The sequence below is a fragment of the Dendrobates tinctorius genome, unplaced genomic scaffold (genome assembly GCF_039654945.1).
Source record: "Dendrobates tinctorius isolate UK_male_01 unplaced genomic scaffold, ASM3965494v1 ptg000111l, whole genome shotgun sequence".
NCBI classification, from domain to species: Eukaryota; Metazoa; Chordata; class Amphibia; order Anura; family Dendrobatidae; genus Dendrobates; species Dendrobates tinctorius.
The window spans coordinates 32,423,079-32,445,494 of record NW_027361779.1 but is presented as its reverse complement, the minus strand read 5'-3'; the positions used below and the strand labels follow the sequence as shown (position 1 = coordinate 32,445,494).

The following is a 22,416-nucleotide window of genomic DNA, read 5'->3' as shown; positions in this document are numbered from 1 at the left end:
TTGTTCTGGTTTCAGGTCGGTTAGATCACTGTGCTGCTCTATACAGGCAGTGTCAGTTATATTCCCTGCCTATGGCTTGTGTAGCTGACTCTGAAGAACCCTTGGTTTGTCCTGCTGCGCCTAGCTGACTTTGCTTGTGTCTGTGTGCTCTGTCCCTGTCTGTCGTGTCTCTGTGTATCCTTGTGTGTTTGGATTCCCCCGTACCCGACTCTGCTGTGGCTCTAACCTGCTCCTGTCTTTTGCTTCTAGTATTTCTGCTTCTGACCGGTACTGACATTTTTGGCGTTCCTCTGACACTGTTTGGTATTTCCCTTGGTACTGCGCTACTCTCTGGTATTGACCCGGCTTGTTTTACTATTCTGCTGAGGCCACCTTCTGGTAGCCTCGCTGCAGTGCTGCTGGTCTGCTCTGTGCAGCATTTCAGTCTTCCTGCCACTCTACTGCCATCATGTGGAGTTGGCATTTACCTACAGAGCCCCAGTTGGACAGACCATCAGCAGATTTGGCTTTCAGTATCATCTTTATGCTGATGACACACAACTATATACGTCATTCCCCGACCTTACCCCCGCTGTACTACAGAACGCCAGTGACTGTCTGTCCGCAGTCTCCAACATCATGTCCGCTCTCTATCTGAAACTCAACCTCTCCAAAACTGAACTTCTTCTGCTCCCGCCATCTACTAACCTCCCTATATCTGACATTTCCCTCTCCATGGGTGGCACCACAATAACTCCCCGGCAGCAGGTGCGCTGTCTGGGTGTTATGTTTGACACCAATCTCTCCTTCACATCCCATATACAATCTCTTGCCCACTTTTGCCACTTACACCTAAAGAACATCTCTAAAATCCGCTCTTTTCTCACCATGAAAACTACAAAAACCCTCACTGCAGCATTGATCCACTCCCACCTGGATTACTGCAATGCTCTATTAATTGGGCTCCCCGTTACTCGACTATCCCCTCTCCAGTCCATACTTAATGCAGCAGCCAGGGTCATCTATCTGGCTAATCGGTACTCGGACACGTCCGCTCTTCGCCAGTCCTTACATTGGCTGCCCATTCAATATAGGAGCCAATTCAAAGTACAAGTACTTGTTCTCACCCACAAAGCTCTCCACAGTGCAGCACCCCTACATCTCCTCCCTCATTTCTGTCTATCGGCCTAACCGACCGCTGCGCTCTGCAAACGACTTTCGACTAACCTCTGCACTAATCCGTACCGTCCACTCCCGACTCCAAGACTTCTCCCGCGCTGCGCCAATCCTCTGGAATGCTCTACCCCAAAAAATTAGGACTATCCACAATTTGCATAGTTTCAGGCGCTCCCTCAAAACACATTTGTTCAGAGCGGCCTATCACGTTCACTAATCAAAGTCATTCTATGTGTTAGTGAATGGTCTGCTCATGCACACTATCTCCATCCATCCCTCACTCCCTCAAGATGGCTGAACCATCATTGTAAATACACCATTGTAAATACACACCTGTACTTTGTATCTCCCTCATCTCATTGTAGATTGTAAGCTCTCACGAGCAGGGTCGTCTTATTTTGCTTTAATTATTGTATTGTTAACGTTGTTACTTATGACTTGTGTTTTGAAACTGTTAAACTGTAAAGCGCTGCGGAATATGTTGGCGTTATATAAATAAAGATTATTATTAAAACTGACAGAACACATTGCTCAGGCTGCAGACTGTAAGTTCTTACTGTTAGCGGAGTCCTCACTTTCTCCTGTAGAGTGTAAGCTCTTATGGTCAGAGTGGTCTTCTCTCTCCAGTAGACTGTAAGCTCTTATTGTCAGCAGTGCCCTCTTCTTTCAAGTGTAAGCTCTTATAGTCAGTGGGATTCTCTCTCCTGCAGAGTGTAAGCTCTTATGTTATGATATTATAATCAGAGCGGTCCTCTCTCTCGTCTCTGGTGTGAAAGTTCTTATGGTTAGCGCGTTTGATTCTCCCAGAAACAAATTTTTAAGGAAATTTGAGTTATGCTAATTCAAATTAAATTTTAAAAGATCTGCTCATTCCTACTGGTCCCAACTTACCTGATTTTCAACGTGGATATCTGATCCCAGCTAATCAGATATCACAAGAACAGCACGCTGACCAATGTTATTGATTAGGACTGTTCAGATGACAGTGTCCATATGGAAAAAAAAATCACAGCCTGTGCTATTCGCATTTGGTTTTCAGGTCAGACTTGCCTATCTAAGTCTATATTTGCACACAAAAAAAGTCATATTTCATATGGATCATCCAGATTTTATCACAATTTTACGGATATGTTATATATATTAACATAGGTACCGTATTTGTATTTGGTCTAGTTAATTTTATTAATGCAAATGTCCAAAAACAGATGCCGTATGGGTGTTATACAAATATAATAAAACAGACATACAGATGACATTACAGATTAAAATTGTCTGATTTTCCTGGATGAAAACCATTTGATTTTTCATATGCTTGTCTGAACCCAGTCTAAGGGCTCATTCAGAAATCAGTTTGTCTCTTACAAGTCCTGTGCTTATCACAGATGGAACTTGTAATCTAATATACTCCAATAGGTACGTGGAAGTCTATGGGTCTGTGTTAAAATCGGAGAGCACTTGGATGCCAACCATGCGCTGTCCGTTTATCAGAAACTGATATTAGAAGCTTGAGAAACCTACATCAGTTTATTTTTTCATCTGAAAAAAACTGATGAAATAAAGCTCTAATAACGTGGACCCGGACCAAACTCTGAAGAAGCTCCGATAAGAAACCCTGATGAAACTCACACCGTTTTTTGCATATGAGAAAATTGACTGATGTCTAAATGAACCCTAAAGTTGAGCTAAGTATTCTTTTGGAGTAAGAACTGTACTAATAAATTTGTCGCCCAATCAAGGTTAAGAAACTGATGGCTATTCATATAATTATTGCAAATTTTATTTATTTTTTTTTCAATATCTCAATGTTATTGGCTGTTTTTTTTTATAAAATCATTGCTTTTATCTGTAGATTATTAAAGATCTAGTAAACCTGCTGCCAGGTAGTCTAGCCATGCCACCACCACTGATTGACTCCTTATAAATGTCAGGTTTTTCACAAATGCAAAAATACGGTATGAGTGTCATCACGGTTTTCCATTTCAGTGTCATCAGTGTTTGGTCTGTGTCTGCTTTTACCATCAGTTTTTCATCAGTGATCATTGATAAATCAATTCCAAAGCTTCTCCTATACAAGTAATGTTAGTCACTGACAGCACACGGACTGCACACTGATGCCATCTTTGCACTTTGATTTTCACGGACCTATAAGCTACGTTCCCACAGTAAGCTTTAGGTGAGTTTTTGACATTGCAGATTTTCTGAAGCATTTCTGTACCTATTACATACATTATGTTACTTGCTTTTTTTTCCCATGCGTTTTATCACATTTTTGACGCCGAAGTTTTTGTCTTTTGTTGGTGTGTCATGCTTTAAATAAAGCTGCTCTGGTTTTGATTTGACTTTGATAAAACTTCTTGTGTGGATAACATGTGTTTTTGACGCGTTTCCGCAGCTGAAACTCACTTAAAACGTACGTGCGTTTTCTACCTGTGGATTTTCCACATCTACTGCAAGTCTACAGGAAAAATTAACACATAAAACTCAGCGTACCAGCAGGAAAAAGTGACATGTTGGACATTTGAAACATGGCAGGTTAGTTTATGCTGAGCAAAAAAGAAGCACCATGGGCATGAGATTTCTGGAAATCCCATCCTCTCTGCTAGAACTGTAAGATGCTGCGAGTTTGATGCAGCGACAATAAGCAGCGTAAAAAACTCACTAAAAAACTCATGGCGGGCACACAGTCATAGACTTACACAATTTTGATCCATAACACTGATAAAAAAAACAACATGTCTCCAGGATTTTTTTTGCTGACACACAGTTTGCGAAGAACATGGATACTTGAATAGCCCCAAAGACTACAATGGATGTGTGTTCTATCCGTGAAAACAAAGAGAACACGTTCGGACGCCATGATGAGGCCTGAGGGACCCTGCAGACGATATTATAAGAAATGGTCAGAATTTCATTCAGGAAACTTGGACAATTTTTTTCCAATTTTCATCCATGTGCCATTTGTGTGTCTGTCTTTTACATCTGTGATATCCTTGTGATGTCCGTGTGCGATCACTTTTCATACATCTGTACATGATCACTTGCATTTTCCTAAGTTTATGATAGAGATGTATTCATAAAATTGGATGCCACTTGGATATTCCGTGTGAGATCAGAATTTTTTAATGCTCCCATAGACTTAAATGGATTTCATCTGAGACTCGGAAGAAAGTAGTGCATGCTGTGACTTTTTTATCTCATGGACAGTTAGTCCAATAGAAAAATTGTTCATCTGAACCGACTTATTGAATAGCAGGGGTCAGTGTACTGTCCAATAAAAAAACAGATAGCACTTTGGATTTATACACTCGTCTCCATGAGCAGAAATAGCGACTGATCTGCTTCTGGAGCTAGCACCTGCCTGTGTGTGCAGCTAACATCTGGCTGGTAGTAGGTTGGCATCCATTGGTTGTAAGGGTGAATCTTCCTGGCGCAGGTTCTACACAACTCTGTGGAGCTGTGAGCGATTTTTTTTGGCTAGATTAGTGATGTTTTACAAATGTAAACTATGCCCTTTTTATCATAATGTTTATGTACAACTTGGTTTAAAACCTGTTTGATTCTTTTTTTTTCCTCATGAGATAAATGGTGTCAGACAAGGCTGGCAGCCAATAATCCCACAAGCAAAAAATTCACAAGCTGAACAAGCATTTTAGGATCCTTTACCGAGGACCCGTCAGCAGGATATTCGATCTCTAACTAAATGTATGAGTGTATAGCTCCTTTAATGCTTATTCCATTCATACCTTTCTAGTAGGATTTGATAGGACTCACCAGTAGTGATGGGCGAGTAGCATCGTTGCTCGGATGGTCTCCGAGTATTTTGGCGTGCTAGGAGATTTAGCTTTCGTCATCTCAGCTGCATGATTTGTGGCTGCTAGACAGGCTGAATACATGTGGGGATTCCCTAATTCCTCACATGTATTCAAGCTGTCTAGCAGTCGCAAATCATGCAGCTGAGACGATGAAAGCTAAATCTCCTAGCACGCCAAAATACTCGGAGGACACCCGAGCATGCTCGGGAAAACCCGAGCAATGAGTAAACTCGCTCATCACTACTCACCAGCTCTGCTCTGAGTTTACTGTGCAGCCACTTCCTCTCTTGATTAAATTATTCAGGGCAGGGCAATGACGTGACGTGCGTCAAGGAGACAGGTCACTAAAGAAAGAGTGATCTGTCGTTCAACTGGATATTGAGTGTAGGACCCGCGCTGATGGCCATGAGAATAAAACCGCAAAAATAGATTTCTCACTAATGAGAAAGGATTCTGTACCTACAGTAACTAAGAACAGAAGCAGGGTTCATACAACAATGGTTCTTGCAATCCTTCATTTTACCACCTTCAATTTTCAGCAGCCAAAAATAATCTTCAGGTTGACATAAGAGATGTCCAAGTAATTGCTGGTTTTCAGTATGTTTATAGGAAGTACTGGCTCATTCTGACCTCCATGTGGCACGCACATGTTTTATCCGTGTTTTCACAGATACAAACGTACCCATTATAGTCTATGGAGCTGTTCACATGTCCGTCTTTCTTTATGGACTGTGTGTCCATGCAAAATTCATAGAAGAATGTTTATTTTTTACAGTAGCACAGTTGAAAAGTGTCAATATAAGTCTATGGGTCTTTTAAAAACAAGGACAGCACAAAGATGGCATCCACATGCTATCCGTGTGCTGTGCATGTTTAACATTACATGTATGGGAGAAGCTTTGTCATTTATTTATCTATTAGAGGTGTGCCCGATGCTAACGCATTGGGAGGGAAGTGTGTGTGTGGGGTGTGTGTGTGATTATGTGTGTACATGTGTGTGTGTGAGTACATGTGTGTGTACGTGTCTGTGTCCAGCAGCTATACCTCCGTGCAGTCACAGACGGCAGGAAAGAGGGTGGTTTGCGGCCTGTGCTGGAGATGTGAGTACATGTGTGTGTGTATGTGAGTACATGTGTTTGTATGTGAGTACGTGTGGGTGTGTGTATGTGAGTACATGTGTGTGTATGTGAGTATGTGTGTGACTACGTGTGTGTGTATGTGAGTACGTGTATGTGTATATGAGTATGTGTGTGTGTGAGTACGTGTGTGTGTGTATATGTGAGTATGTGTGTGTGTATGTATGTGTGTATGTGAGTTGTGTGTATGTGAGTACGTGTGTGTGTGAGTACGTGTGTGTGTGAGTACGTGTGTGTATGTGAGTACGTGTGTGTGTGTGAGTACGTGTGTGTATATGTGAGTACGTGTGTGTGTATGTGAGTACGTGTGTGTGTGTGAGTACGTGTGTGTATATGTGAGTACGTGTGTGTATGTGAGTACGTGTGTGTATATGTGAGTACGTGTGTGTATATGTGAGTACGTGTGTGTATGTGAGTACGTGTGTGTATGTGAGTACGTGTGTGTGTGTATGTGAGTGTGTGTGTGTATGTAAGTGTCTGTGTGTGTATGTGAATACGTATGTGTGTGTATGTGAGTACGTGTATGTGAAAACGTGTCTGTGTATATGAGTACGTGTGTGTGTGTGTGGGTATGTGTCTGCGTGTACGTGTGTGTATGTACATGTGTGTGTACGTGTACATACGTGTGTGTACATGTGTGTGTATGTACGTGTGTGTGTGTACTTACATGTGTGCGTGTATGTACGTGTGTGTGTGTGTACGTACATGTGAGCAGGCAGCAGCGGGTCCGGTGGGGGGGTCCGGCGGCGTGGCCAGCAGTGGCAGGTCCAGCAGTGGCGGCGGGGGGTCGTGGCGGCGGACAGCCGGCAGGAAAGACCGCAGATTGCGACCTGTGCTGGAGATGGGGTGCGGCGCCACCAGAGGGCGCCCGCACCCCATCTCCAGCACAGGCCGCAGGCCACAGTCTTTTTTTCTGCCGGCTGTGACGGAGGTGGGTGGGCAGGCAGCGGCAGGTCCAGCGGCCGGGGGGTCCCGGCGGTGTCCCGCTGGTGGTACTGTGGAAGGGCCCGGTACCACCAGTGGGTGTCATATTGGAACACCCATCACTTGGGTATTTCAATATGGCGGTCGGCGTACTTCTGATGCGGCACTGTGGAATGTGGGATTCGGGGACATCCAGACGGAAGTGTATGACGGACAATTTAAGGCAATTATATATAGATATGTGAAAAATATGTGAAAAACATTTATAGCACACAAATGCAAAACACTGATGACACCAATACCATTTCTCTGTTGCTGTGAAAAAAGCAATTGAATTGTTGTGCAAATGAGGCCAGAGACCATCTGAAGGCTCTGTCACTCCCACTCTATTTCCTGCTCAACGCCATGTCCTCTCTGCTGACAGATTCCTCTTAAAGGAACTCGGTAGGGAGTTTGTTCCAAACATTCTGGAGAACTAAACACAATTCTTCTGTATATCTAGGCTTGCAACTATCTATTGCTGCACATGATTTACAGGAATATGTCAGTGCTACTCAGAAATGCCTAGCCTTGTAATCTTATTTTGTTGAAGTTTTGAACTATACTCTGGACTTATTCCTTACTTCAATAGTGCTTTACTCCCATTGTTTACCGTTTCCTTTTTTTAAGTCCTGAGCTTATGGCACTGCTGGACATTCTCTGACTTTGTTAGGAAATTAAAGGGGTTGTCTGGGACTTTAACATTGATGGCCTATCCTTAGGCTAAGTTATCAATGTCAGATAGGTGGGGGTATGGCACCTAGCACCTCTGTCGTTCAAATGTTCCCAGTGTCTTCAGCAGACCAGAACTACTCGGTTACAGAGCTGCACAGCTCCATTGAATGTATGGTGCTTCATCCAGGTACTGCACATCTGCCCCTATTAAAATCAATAGGGGGATGATGCGTAGTATCCAGCCATGGTCACTATTACATTGACAGAGCTGTGCAGCATCATATTTGAGAAATTCTAACTGCCGTCAACACAGGGAACAGCTAATCGTCAGGTGTGGTGCAGATCCACTGATCACATATTGATGAGCTATCCTATGGAATGGCAATCAATGTTAAAGTCCTGGACAACCTTGTTAAGCATAATGTGCCTTTCATCTGCTGCACTGTTTCCTTAGCCAACCATTGTGTCTACAGCCTTGAAGTTGTCCTTTTCTTTGTGTCCTTATCTATGAATAATAAAGGCAGTTGCTTACCCATCATGCATTACCATTAAGGAAACATTTGATTGGCTCAAAAAAAAGAGAACAAGGAGTCCTGGAAAAGATGATGTGGCCCCCACAGTGCCCTCATTTCAACATAATTGAACCTATCTGGTATTATATGAAGAGACAGAAGGATTTGCACAAGCCTACGGCTACAGAAATCCTGCGGATAGTTCTCCAAGATGTTTGGAAGAACCTCCTTACCGAGTTCCTTCAAAACTATGTTCAAGTGTTCTTTACAAGAATTGATGCATTTGATGTTATTTTGAAAGGCTGGTCACACCTAATATTGATTTGATTTAAATTTTTATTTTGTTCATTCACTTTTAATTTTGTTAATACATAAAAATAAACTAACACTTCAATGTATACATTACTTTAATGGGGTGCACGCCAGGGCAGTGGGGATACTCGGTACCGGGTCTGTTATGAATGAGTCACCATAGGAGGCAAAAACCGAAATACTAGCTAAGTCCAGAAAAACAGAGAAGTTGGCAGCTATCGGATTACAGACCCCTGAACCTATCAACAACAACTAGCAGTAGCCGTGGGGGGTTCCTACGGTGCCCTAGACCCCTCGATCACAGCCGGAGAACTACATAGCCTAAAGACAGAAAGGGAAATCTAAACTGCCCCAGAGCAGACCCCAAAGCAATAGGCAGCCCCCAACATATAATGACGGTGAAGCAAGATGAAAAAACACTCACACAGATAGAAAGATAGGCTGAGCAAACGATGGGGCCCAAGCTAACTACAAAGGACAGGATAGAAAAGCTGCTGTCTGTAATCCGCCAAAACCCTATCAAAAGAGCCAACAGCTGATAGGGAAAAAAGCCCTGAAGATGCTAGGCTTCAAAAAGACTATATCAGTACTCAGGTATTTTCTGAAGACAGAGCAAAAAGGAATTCAGCACACCCCAGCAGGGAATGGCAGAAATCCAGAAAAACAAGGAAAAACAAAACCAAAACACAAATGCAGAAAACAGAGCAGAGAACTTAACTTTTGAGGAGCAGGAATCAGACTGGTCTCCTAGAATCCCTCAGAGAGATCACCAGCAAGGCAGAAGGGCGTCGGCTGCCTTATATCCAGTCAGAAATTCCCGTCACCCAGTCATCATCATCCAGCTCAGGTGCTTGGTGATCAGCCTCACTACCTTCCTTCACCAGAAGAGGGAGGTCATCAGACCTCAATGGTGAAGGGGAAAATGAACTCACAACATGGGGCACTTCTTAAAGGGGCTGTGTCATGGCAGCAGTGACCCGGTCCATGGCCTTGGGCGTCCAATAAAAGGGGAATATTTACAAGGGATGATAAAGTTTATGATAAAGTTTGTGATAAAGTGTTCGTGACGCCACCTGTGGTTTCTGGTCAGAGGTGACCAGCGCTGCAGGGCATATCCTCTGGGACTGATGGTAATTCAGCTGAGTTGGTACAGCTCTCCACAGGCAGAGCTTTGTCCCAGGGCATGACACCCAAAAAAGAAAAAATGGAATAAGGAGCAATAGAATAAAAATATAATTTTATTATTTTCTCCCAAAATGAATAGTAAAATATCAATAATGAATCGATCAAATATTACAATATATAAGGGAGTCAGCGACACTTAGTATCCACATATAGGTAGGAGAGGGTATCTAGTTGGCAAATATATAAACAATTGCACAAGAATTGGCTTCATATAGTATGTGCACATGTATACTGAAATATATGACAATGCAAAGTTGCAAATTTTAGCAGATATATATGTATGCAAGAAAAAAAGGGTTTTTTTTTTATCCCCAATAGGAAAGTAAAGTGCAATAGTGCATAAAGACAATTTGTCCTAATAAATCTATAGGTCTACAGCTAATAGTAAAGCGATCCTAAAAACAGATCTGCCATATATATGTGGGGAAGGTGACTTGACGGACAGACGTGACTGGCAGTAGGAGGGGACGGTTTGTGCAGGAGAGAGGGCGATTGACAGGATAGAAGGGTGACAGCTAGGAAAGGTGGATAGGAGGGTGTAGTGCTGAGAAATGACCACAAGATGGCAGGGGAGAGTAGTTGAGGACTGAACATCAGCTTATGGCTCAAGATACGCTTAGTCATGGGGGGCAGGGAGATAGAAGCCCGGGAGGGAAGTTCCCCGGTGAGAGAGGGGTTAAATAGAAGAAGGAGGGGTTCCAGAGAGACTAGTCCCGGGAGGAGTTCAGGAGAAGACAGGGAAGAGAGGAGCTCGGCCAGGGGATGGACAGAGAAGAGACAGTCAGGGGGGTGGCCCTGACTAGACGGACCGCAGGACAGACGAGGCCCCGACCTCGGGCAGGTGAAGCGCTGGCGGTAGATTGGTCTAGGACAGCCCCAGCGAAAGATCTGCGAGGGACGTTACTGTGACTGGAGCTAGGGAGCAGGTACCCGGGCCTGGAGACAGAGTGGTGTAAAGAAGCTGCGATGCATGTTTGGTGGTCGCCCGGAGGACGACGAATAAATCCGGAACTGTTACACGTGAAATCTGTCTCCGCCTCGTCCTTGAGTTGCCTGGTGTCTGTGTCATCCGGACAGTGTAAGCAGTGGTCCACCCCCCAAGCCCGGCCCCCACCACATTGACATCTGAAAACAGAGGACTTAATCATATGCCAATAATATAATATAGGGCTACCATTTGTAATAAAACCAGAATCAATCAAGGTCAAAAATAAATATGTTCAGAAAAGATAAGCCAAGACCCAGACTTATTAATTAGTGGAGAAAGGGACCCCAACGCACATTTTGCTATTTAGCTTCCCCATGGGTGTCATTTCTCGTTGTGATGGATGAGCTATGATATATTAGCCTTTTTTGTTTTTTGTCCCAGGGCAGTTGTATTAAAGAAGATGTTGTATTTGATGATGATAGATGTAGCAGAGTTGGATAGGTGATGCAGGAATAATTAGAGGACACAGCTGGGTGCAGTTTCCTTTACCTATTACTGAGCTGTGCAATTACAGTCCGAGGCTCAGGTTACAGATGGTTCTGGAGTCGGTCAGCCTGTAAGTAATTTGGGGATCTCCTTATTCAGGTGGGTTGTGAGGCCTCCTTTCTAGCTCTATTCTCTGAGGTACTTGCTGCTCTAAACTCTTCTCAAGTTCCTCTCTCTGTCTGCTACTTAGGTAGAACTCAACTCGCATGACACGCAGCTGTAGCCTGCTTCAGGGATCGCTCCTATCTGGTATCTCTGGCTCACATGTGCTGCTGTGTCATCGAGTATCAGTTGGGGACAGAGGATCTGCGGTCTTCTGTTCTCCGGATTCTGCTGCTGGGGCTTTAGTACCCACACAGCCTCGGACTCCGGGGTCCGGTGTTGTGAGTTCATTCTCTCCTTCACCTTTGATGTCTGATGAACTCCCTCTGCTGGTGAAGAGAGGTAGTGAAATTGATTGGGATGGGAAGAACCTGTCATCTGAACAGGTGGAGTGTGATTGGACATCTGGAATTTCTGAGTGGATATAAGGCAGCCGACGCTGTTATGATTGCGTCACCGTAGGAGGCAGACACAAAAATAGAAGCTACGTCCAGAAAACCAGAGAAGTTGGCAACTATCAGATTGCAGACCCCTGAACCTATCAACTCAACTAGCAGTAGCCATGGGGGGTTCCTACGATGCCCTAGACCCCTCGATCACAGCCAGAGCGCTAAATAGCCTAAAGACAGAAAAGGAAATCTAAACTGCCCCAGAGCAGACCCCAAAGTAAAAGGCAGCCCCCAACATATAATGACGGTGAAGCAAGATGAAAAAACACTCACACAGATAGAAAGATAGGCTGAGCAAACGATGGGGCCCAAGCTAGCTAAACAGAACAGGAAAGGAAGGTTGCTGTCTGCAATCTGCCAAAACCCTATCAAAGACATAAGCCAACAAGCTGATATGAAAAAGACCCTGAAGCAGCTAGGCTTCAAAAACTAAATCAGCACTCAGGTATTTTCAGAAGACAGAGCTAAAGGAATTCAGCACACCCCAGCAGGGAATGGCAGAAATCCAGAAAAACAAAGCAAAACAAAGTCTAAGCACAAATGCAAAAAGCCGAGCAGAAAACTTAGCTTTAGAGGAGCAGGAATTCAGACTGGTCTCCAAGGATCCCACAGAGAAATCACCCGCAGGGCAGAAGGGCGTCGGCAGCCTTATATCCAGTCAGTAACTCCACTCAGCCAGTCATCATCATCAGACTCAGGTGTTTGATAATCAGGCTCACTACCTTTCTTTACCAGAAGAGGGAGTTCCTCGGGCCTCAGTAGTGAAGGGGAAAATGAACTCACAACACGACGCCCTGCAGGGCTGCTGGTGATCCTTTCTGCTCTGAGCTCTTGCATCCAGTTTAGTTCCTGTCTACTAAAAGCTAAGTTTTTTGCCCTGCTATTATTCCATGAGATTTTGTCTGGTTTCCTTCTTAGTGTTTGAATTCAGCCAGTCCTGGTTGGGACTGGCTGAATTCCATTTTTGTCTCTGATCAGTTGATCTCTTTTGCTCTGTTTTCAGAATATACCTGAGTGCTGATATAGTGATTTTGAAGTCTAGCGACTTCAGGGTCTTTTTCCCTATCAGACGGTTGGGACATTTTTGGTAGGGTTTTTTGCGGATTGCAGCCAGCATCTTTTCTGTCCTGTCCTATCTAGTTAGTTGGGCCCCATCATTTGCTCAGCCTGTCTTTCTGTCTGTGTTTGTGTTTTCATCTGTTTTTCACCGACAATACATGTTGGGGGCTGTCTATTGCTTTGGGGTCTGCTCTGGGGCAGTTTAGATTTCCCCTTTCCTTCTTTAGGCTTATGTAGTTCTCCGGCTGTGACGAGGGGTCTAGGGCACCGTAGGAACCCCCCACGGCTACTGTTAGTTGTGGTGTATAGGATCAGGGGTCTGCAATCCGATAGCTACCAACCTCTCCGGTTTTCTGGACTTAGCTTGTATTTTTGTTTTCTCCTCCTCCGGTGACTCATTCATAACAGTCCGGTCTCTGGCACTCAAGCCTGGGGGGGTGAGCTCAGCTATAGCTCCTGTCCCCCAGCTCCTATCCACGCGTCCTGTCTCAACCCTGTTCAGGCACTAACTCCCACTAACTTCCTCCTCCTGACCAGAGAGAGCAGTTCCTGTTGTGAGTTCATTTTTCCCTTCACCATTGAGGTCTGATGAACTCCCTCCTCTAGTGAAGGAAGGTAGTGAGACTGATTACCAAACACCTGGGCAGATAGATGATGACTGGGTGGCTGGAATTGAGGACTGGATATAAGGCTGCCGACGCCCTTCTTCCTGGCTGGTGACTTTCCTGCTGGATTCTTGGAGACCAGTCTGATTCCTGCATCTCAAAGCTAAGTTTTTCTGCTCTGCTTTGTACTCTTCAGTTTTGTTTTTGTTTTGCCTTGTTTTTTGGGAGTTCTGCCATCCCCGGCCGGGGGTGAGCTGAATTCCATTTTTGTCTCTGATCTGTTGATATTTTGCTAATTTTTATCGGAAATTTATAGCTAATTTTTCTGGTGTTGCCAAGCCATTGACGGATTTGACTAGGAAGGGTGCTGATGTGCTGAATTGGTCTCCGGAGGCTGTTTCTTCCTTTCAGGAGCTGAAGCGACGATTCACTTCTGCTCCGGTTTTGCGGCAACCTGATGTCTCACTCCCGTTTCAGGTGGAGGTGGACGCTTCTGAGATTGGTGCAGGAGCGGTGTTGTCCCAAAAAGATCCTGTGACATCTAAAATGAATCCTTGTGCTTTCTTTTCCCGAAAGTTCTCCCCATCCGAGCGTAGCTATGATGTGGGGAATCGGGAACTGTTGGCCATGAAATGGGCATTTGAGGAGTGGAGACATTGGTTGGAGGGAGCCAAACACCAAGTCGTGGTCCTTACTGACCACAAGAATTTGATTTACCTGGAGTCGGCCAAGCGCTTGAATCCTAGACAGGCTAGGTGGGCCTTGTTTTTCACACGTTTTGATTTTGTGGTCTCTTTTCTTCCGGGCACTAAGAATGTCAAGGCAGACGCCCTCTCTAGGAGTTTCCTTGCTGATTCTCCTGTTGTGACTAAGCCTGCTACCATCTTAGGCGAGGGGGTAGTTCTTTCTGCCATCTTGCCCGATTTGAGACGTGCTTTGGAAGAGTTTCAGGAGGACAAACCTGAGCGTTGTCCCAGTGGAAAGTTGTATGTTCCTGACCAGTGGAGGAAGAGAGTGATGTCTAAAGTTCATTGCTCTGCATTGGCTGGTCATCCAGGTATTTTTGGTACTAGAGATCTGGTGAGTCGATCTTTTTGGTGGCCCGCCTTGTCTCGTGATGTCAGGAATTTTGTGCAGTCCTGTGGGACTTGCTCCCGGTCTAAACCTTGTTCTCGCTCTAGTGGCTTGTTGATGCCTTTGCCGGTGCCCAGGAGGCCATGGACCCATATTTCAATGGATTTTATCTCTGATATGCCTGTCTCTCAGAGAATGACTGTTATTTGGGTGATTTGTAATAGATTCTCTAAGATGGTCCATCTTGTACCACTCCCTAAGTTGCCATCTTCCTCTGAGTTGGTGCCCTTGTTTTTGCAACAGGTGGTTCGCTTGCACGGGATTCCTGAGAACATTGTATCTGACAGAGGAGTTCAGTTTGTGTCTAGATTTTGGAGGACTTTCTGTTCCAAGCTGGGAATTCAGTTGTCCTTCTCCTCTGCGTTTCACCCTCAGACCAATGGGCAGACGGAGAGAACAAACCAGACTTTGGAGTCGTATTTGAGATGTTTTATTTCTGCCGATCAGGATGATTGGGTTTCATTTTTGCCCTTGGCCAAATTTTAAATAATAGAGCTAGTTCTGCCACTTTGATGTCACCTTTTTTTTGTAACTTTGGTTTTCACCCTCGATTTTCTTCAGGGCAGGTGGAGCCTTCTGCCTGCCCAGGTGTTGACACTGTGGTGGAGAGATTGCACCAGATCTGGGACCAAGTAGTGGATAAGTTGTCTCTCTCCCAGGAAAAGGCCCAGCGGTTTTCCAACCGGCATAGGACCGTTGGTCCCCAGTTTAAGGTGGGTGATATGGTTTGGTTGTCATCAAAAAATATCGCTATGAAGGTGGCTTCTCCTAAGTTTAAGCCTAGATTTATTGGACCTTACAAGATTTTGGAGATTATTAATCCGGTCTCTTTTCGGTTGGCTCTTCCTGTCACATTTAAAATTCATAATGTGTTTCATAAGTCCTTGTTGAAGAGGTTTGTTGAACCAGTAGTTCCTGTGGTGGCACCTCCTGACCCTATATTGGTTGAAGGTAACATGGAATATGAGGTAGAGAAGATACTGGATTCCCGTCTGGCTAGACGGAGACTCCAGTATTTGGTTAAGTGGAAGGGTTATGGTCAGGAGGAATAATTCCTGGGTCTCTGCCTCTGATATTCATGCCGAAAAATTGGTGCGTGCCTTTCATCGGGCTCACTCGGATCGCCCTGGTGGCATGGATGAGGGTTCGGTGACCCCTCCTCAAGGGGGATGTACTGTTGTGAGTTCATTTTTCCCTTCACCATTGAGGTCTGATGAACTCCCTCCTCTAGTGAATGAAGGTAGTGAGACTGATTACCAAACACCTGGGCAGCTAGATGATGACTGGGTGGCTGGAATTGAGGACTGGATATAAGGCTGCCGACGCCCTTCTTCCTGGCTGGTGACTTTCCTGCTGGATTCTTGGAGACCAGTCTGATTCCTGCATCTCAAAGCTAAGTTTATCTGCTCTGCTTTGTACTCTTCAGTTTTGTTTTTGTTTTGCCTTGTTTTTTGGGAGTTCTGCCATCCCCGGCCGGGGGTGAGCTGAATTCCATTTTTGTCTCTGATCTGTTGATATTTTGCTCTGTCTTCAGAATATACCTGAGTGCTGATATAGTCTTTTGAAGCCTAGCGACTTCAGGGCCTGTTTTTCCTATCAGTCGGTTGGCTCATTTTGATAGGGTTTTTGCGGATGGCAGACAGCAGCTTTCCTATCCTGTCCTATGTAGTTAGCTTGGGCCCCATCATTTGCTCAACCTATCTTTCTATCTGTGTTAGTGTTTTCATCTTGCTTCACCGTCATTATATGTTGGGGGCTGCCTATTGCTTTGGGGTCTGCTCTGGGGCAGTTTAGTTTTTCCCCTTTCTGTCTTTAGGCTATATAGTTCTCCGGCTGTGATCGAGGGGTCTAGGGCACCGTAGGAACCCCCCACGGCTACTGCTAGTTGTTGTGGATAGGTTCAGGGGTCTGCAATCCGATAGCTGCCAACCTCTCTGGTTTTTCTGGACTTCGCTGGTATTTTGTTTTTTCCTCCTTCGGTGACTCATCATAACAAGTTCCCCTGAAGTCGGGTTTAGAGCTCCCCCTGCTGGCCTGGAGCAGGAACTGTGTTGTATGCTGGAACTACCTGGTAAGGGGATTCCTTCTTTGCTTCCAGGCATGACATCACTCCCCACTGGAGGGAGGCAAGGCCATTGTGGCAACCGAACTCCTGGGGTGCCACATTAACATTAACCGTTCTTAGGGTACTGTCACACTTAGTGATGCACCAGCGATCCCGACCAGCGATATGACGCGGTCAGGATCGCTGGTACATCGCTAAGTGGTCGCTAGTGAGCTGTCACACTGGCAGATCTCACCAGCGACATCGCTGGGGACGGGGGTCGCTACTTACCTGTCACACCAGGCGATCCTGCGTCCTCCCACCCGGCTCCACGCGTCGCTCGTCGTCACAGCAGGAAGCGCCGCAGGAAGCTGACGACGAGAAACAGTCCTGAACGTTCTCGCGCGATCAGCGATAACCAGCGGGGGAGCCGGTCGTAGGTAAGTATCACACACAAAGATATCGCTAGCAATATCGCTATAACGTCACTAGTTATAGCGATATTGCTAGCGATATCTCTTAGTGTGACATGCCCTTTAGTTTGCAGCATTTTATCTACACCTACCTAAATTTTTTTTGCACAGTACTGTATATACAGTATATGTGCAAAAGTAATAGGCAGCAATAATGTAATTATATTAATTTATTTGAATTTTTTTAATACATTCATGATATATATTATATATTATAATAAAAAATTATAATACATTCAATTACACTACTGTGCAAAAGTTTCATGCAGATTTTAAAAAAATGCTTCAAAGTAAGAATGCTTTTAAAAATAATTGATAAAAATAGAGAAAATGAAAAAACTAAGTGAATGAACAAAGACAATCCTAAATAATAATACTAAACTTAGAAAGCGTCCAGCAATGTAGAAATAATCCCATAGAGTTAATACCTATTCTATAATGGTTAAAATAAGTTATCAAAAAATACAAGAGCCAATGAAGTGGACTACTGGTTTCAGTGAGAAAATCAAATATACGTTTGGTGTAACCACATTTTGCTGCCAAAACAGCATTAAATAATTATTTTAGATATATTTGCAGTTTTTGAATAAACTTGGCAGGGAGGTTATTCCAAATATCTTAAAGAACCACAGATTGTCTGTCAATTTAGGCTTGCACAATTCCTTCTGTCTGTTGATGTAATCCCAGACTGAATTGGTGATGTTGAGATCAGGGTTCTATGGGACCATATCACCACTTTCGGGACTCACTGTCCTTCTTTAGACTGAGGATAGTTCTTATCCATCATGTGATACCATCAGTTAGGCATCTGATTTCCTCCAAATTTATTATGCAGCAGGATGTTGAGCACAAAACATACACAATCAAGAATTATCTTCAGCATAAAGAAGAACAATGGATCCTAGATCTGATGAAATGCATCCCATAGAGCCCTGATCTCAACATAATCGAGTCAGTTTGGGATTACCTGAAGAGTCAGAAGGATTTGCTGAAGCCTACATTCACAGAAGAAATGTGGTTAGTTCTCTAAGATGTTCTCCCTGCTGACTTTCTTCAAAAACTGACTGCAGGTGTACCTAGAAGAATTGATGCTTTGATGATGTTATGAAGGCAAAGGCCGGTCTCACCAAATATTGATTTGATTTAAATTTCTCTTTTGTTCCTTCTCTTTGTATTTGGGTAGTTAATAAAATTAAACCATTAAAACACTTCTATTTTTTTAAGCATTCTTGCTCTGCATCATTTTTTTCACATCTGCCTAAAATTCTAATACAATAACATCACAACTGTATATTGTTCTTGAACCTTAAACCATATAATTGTTAATACTGTACTACACTGTATAATGCATTTTCATGTTTTGCATTTTACAAAAATATTAATCTTCTTCTCTCTATTTAGTCACTGGGAAATCATGAATTTGACAACAAAGTAGCTGGTCTCGTGAGCCCATTCCTTATGAACGTAAAATTTCCTGTTTTAAGTGCCAACATTAAAGCGGACTCAAACATTGCCTCTAATATCAGTGGATATATTCAACCATATAAGATTTTGGATGTTGGTGGTGAAAAAATTGCAATAGTTGGATACACCACGAAAGAAACCCCAGTGTTATCTGATCCAGGTGAATGCGTTCATTCCTACCCTATGCTACAACACCTAATGTGCATTAAAATGAACACTTGCAAATAAGTGATATGTTATACAGCAGTCCTGTATCATTATTTATTCATGGAAACCTGAATGGAGGTTCATTCTGCTCTAACCCACCGACAGCATGGATCAGCTGTGAATGTTTTACTCTAAACGCTGTAGCATTTCATAGATAGCATACTTTGAAAACCCAGCACTGTGGTGTTCCAGATGACTAGTCCAAGGCCAGTCTCGGTCGCTTCTCCACACTATGTTTCCCAAGACTGACAGGTTTCTCCCTACAGACACACAGGGATAGACCTGTTATGTAGGAAGCCAGGGTGGGGAGAAGTCTCTAGGGACCTTGTCTCATGGACTAATCATCATAGTCCATGTCTGGCTTTCCAAATTGTGTGTCTCTGACTATAGGTTGAAATTTCATTTTAGCACACATGTTGTATAAAACTCATTTTTAAATACAATCCCTTAATTCATTGTGCTTAGACTAGGACTATGGGCACTTTGTCTGACAGAAAAAAGTCAGTCAGTAGCTCATGGTAAATATCTAATATTAGGTATGTAACTTACAAGATTCTGGAAGAATTGGCCTCCTGCACTGAATTATACAGAGGCACAATACAGAACTCGTGTCAGCCAGTGGGGCCTTTCGTATCCCTGGTTTAATTCTGCTTTTCTGCCAGAATTCATTAGGAGTGCCATTTTCCATCAGACCATGGCATACTCCATTATGGATGTATTCTCTCATAGAAGCATTGATTCTAGGGGAGAATATCTCTATAAATGTGTTGAGGTTCAGAGACCAGTAGCTATTCCAAAAGAAAAGACATTTCCACATGCAACTCTATCTGCCACAGTTGCTTTATCATTCCGCTGGAGCTGCAAGTAGACCACCACCATTAGAGATGGGCGAACCCAAACAGTAAAGTTCGGCGTCCTTACCGAACACCTACTGTTCGGTCATGGACATCGAACATGGACTTCACCAGGAAGTCAGTGTTACTGTTCGGGTTTGGCTGCCCGAACACCGTGTTTTTGTCGCACTGTCATCCCCACCGATCAGAGAGCTTCAGTTCCCATGCTGTCAAAAGACAGCATGAGTGCTCAGCTGTGATCGGAGGTATAAAGTTCACCTCCGGTCACTGGTGTCAGCTGATGGGAATACTGCTCCCATCATCCGACACTTGCAGCCACTAATAACAGTGAGAGCAAGAGCGGCGGATGGGAATATTCATCAGCCGATCCTGCGCTGTAAATAAATAATAATTAAAAAAATGGTGTGGGTTCCCATATAATTTTGCTAACCAGCCAGGCAAACTCACAGCTGGGGGCTGCAACCCTCAGCTGTGAGCTTCAGCAAGGCTAGTTATCAAGAATAGAGGGGTAACTACGCTGTTTTTTTAATTATTTAAATGAATACTTTAAAAAAATGGCGTGGGTCCCCCCATTTTTGGCAACAAGCCTTGCTAAAGCAGACAGCTGGGGGCTGGTATTCTCAGGCTGGTAAGGTGCCATGGATATTTCCCCCACCCTAAAAATAGCAGCTCGCAGTACCTAGAAAAGGCACATCGATTAGATGTGCCAATTCTGGCTCTTTGCCCGTCTCTTCCCAATTGCCCTGTAGCGGTGGCAAGTGAGGTGATATTTGGGGGGTTGATGTCACCTTTGTATTGTCAGGTGACATCAAGCCCCAAAATTAGTAATGGAGATGTGTCAATAAGACACCCCCATTACTAACCCCATAGTCACATTGGAAGAAAACACAGACACCCAGAAAAAGTCCTTTAATTGAAAGAATGACACAGAATCCTTTAATAATCTTAATTAAACCACACTTACGACCTCTCCTAATTCCACCGAAGCCCTCAATCTCCTGTAATAAAACTAAAATAAAAACACAACAATATACCATACCTGTTCGTCATTTTGTCCCACGCCGTTCTGCTGTCATAGCGGTAGACAGGCAATCCCTGTATGTGTTGCAGCTGTCTTCCACCTCAAAACATGCAGCCACATGTACTTGAAAATATAATCCGAGCACGCCCAAGATACTTGGATAATACCCGAGCATGCTCGGAGATCACATTATCCGAGCATGTTTGCTCTTCACTAGCTCCTGCCCTTACGTGCACCCAAACAGTAATATTTAATTACATCTTGGGTATCCATTTACTCAGGAGAAATTACACAACAAATTCGATGGTCGATTTTCTCTGTTTACCTTTGTGAAAATTGAAAATGTGAGACAAAACCAACCTTTTTTTGGCAAAAACGTATCTCAACTTTATAACATTCTGTGAAGCACCTCTAAAAAATTCATTAAGGGTGTTGTTTCCAAAATTTGATCACTTGTGGAGGAGGTTCCACTGGTTAGGCACATCAGGGGCTCTGCAAATGCAATTTGGTGTCTGTTATCTCTTTCAGTCAATTTTGTGTCCCAAATCCAAATGGACACACAATTTGCCTAAGGCGTTAATGGCACACCTTCCCTTCCAAGCCCTGCTGTGCACACAAACATTAGTTTTCCACGACATATGGGGTATCGGAGTACTCAGGAGCAAATGCACAACAAATTGTATGATCCACTTTATCCTGTTACTCTTGTGAAAAATGCTAAATTTTAGTTCAAAGCATCTTTTTTGTGGGAAAAATATACATTTTCATTTTTTTCTTCTAAATGGTTTTATTTTCTGTGAAACACCTAAAGATTTAATAAACTTATTGAATGTGTTTTGAGCACTTTTAGAGGTGCAGTTTTTAAAATGGTGTAAAGGTTATTTATTTGCTATTTTAGGCAATATAGCTATCTGGTTTAAGGGCATAAAAAAAGTTTAAACATTGCTAAATTTTTTAAATTTTTTTGCCAAAATTCTGATGTTTTCACACATAAATGCAAAGAATAACAACCCACATTTACAACTAACATAAAATACAATGTGTCATGAAAAAAAAAAATTCTCAGAGCCACTGGGATTTGTTGAAGAGTTCCAGAGTTATTACCACATAAATTGACAGTGGTCAGAATTGTAAAATTTGGCCTGGTCAGGAAGGTAAAAACAAGCTAGGAGCTGAAGGGGTTAAACAGTGCAGTTTTCACTAAGTATATGTGTATACCAATGGCGCTCAAGCGTACACCCACAGAACACAAAGCAGCAAGTAATAAGACAACACACCACTCAAGTTGTCTCCATAAAATAATAATAATAAATAAACCTGATAGAAACTTGCGCTAATTAAATGTGTCTTGGTTAAATAAAGATATCTTATGAAGAAATCTATTACCTTTACTGAAGCTAAAAACTGGCGAGGCAGGGAAAAAGGTCTTCAGAATGCAGGGTGGATTTCCAGGTCCTTTCCCAATAATACTCCCCGACACAGGTATATAAAAACTTACTGGAGCTAAAGGGTGCTACCTCCTAGCATGCCGCCATCCCGGCCAGTGACTGGCGCGCAGCTGGAGGTGTATATCGGCAGGCTGTAAGAGTACCAGCCGCCGCTTGCAAAAGCAGGCCTGCAAGGTCCAAAAAAGCTGAAGGACCTTGCGTGACGTCACAGTCACGTGATAGATCACGTGACAGGCAAGAAAGCCCTATGGGGCGCTGATGGGGCCAGAAAGCAATGGCAAACCTACGCGTTGCGGAATTCACTGATTCTTTCTATCAGGTTTATTTTTTAT

The 22,416-nt window shown here is 43.6% G+C and overlaps 1 protein-coding gene across 1 annotated transcript in view; it reads left to right on the top strand.

Moving 5' to 3' along the window:
• Positions 1-22,416, top strand: part of NT5E (5'-nucleotidase ecto) — a 124,504-nt gene that overhangs the window by 40,014 nt on the left and 62,074 nt on the right. Inside the window, exon 2 of the mRNA XM_073589640.1 lies at positions 18,492-18,714. Coding sequence (XP_073445741.1) covers positions 18,492-18,714 — 223 coding nt within the window. The remainder of the gene's footprint in view (positions 1-18,491; positions 18,715-22,416) is intronic.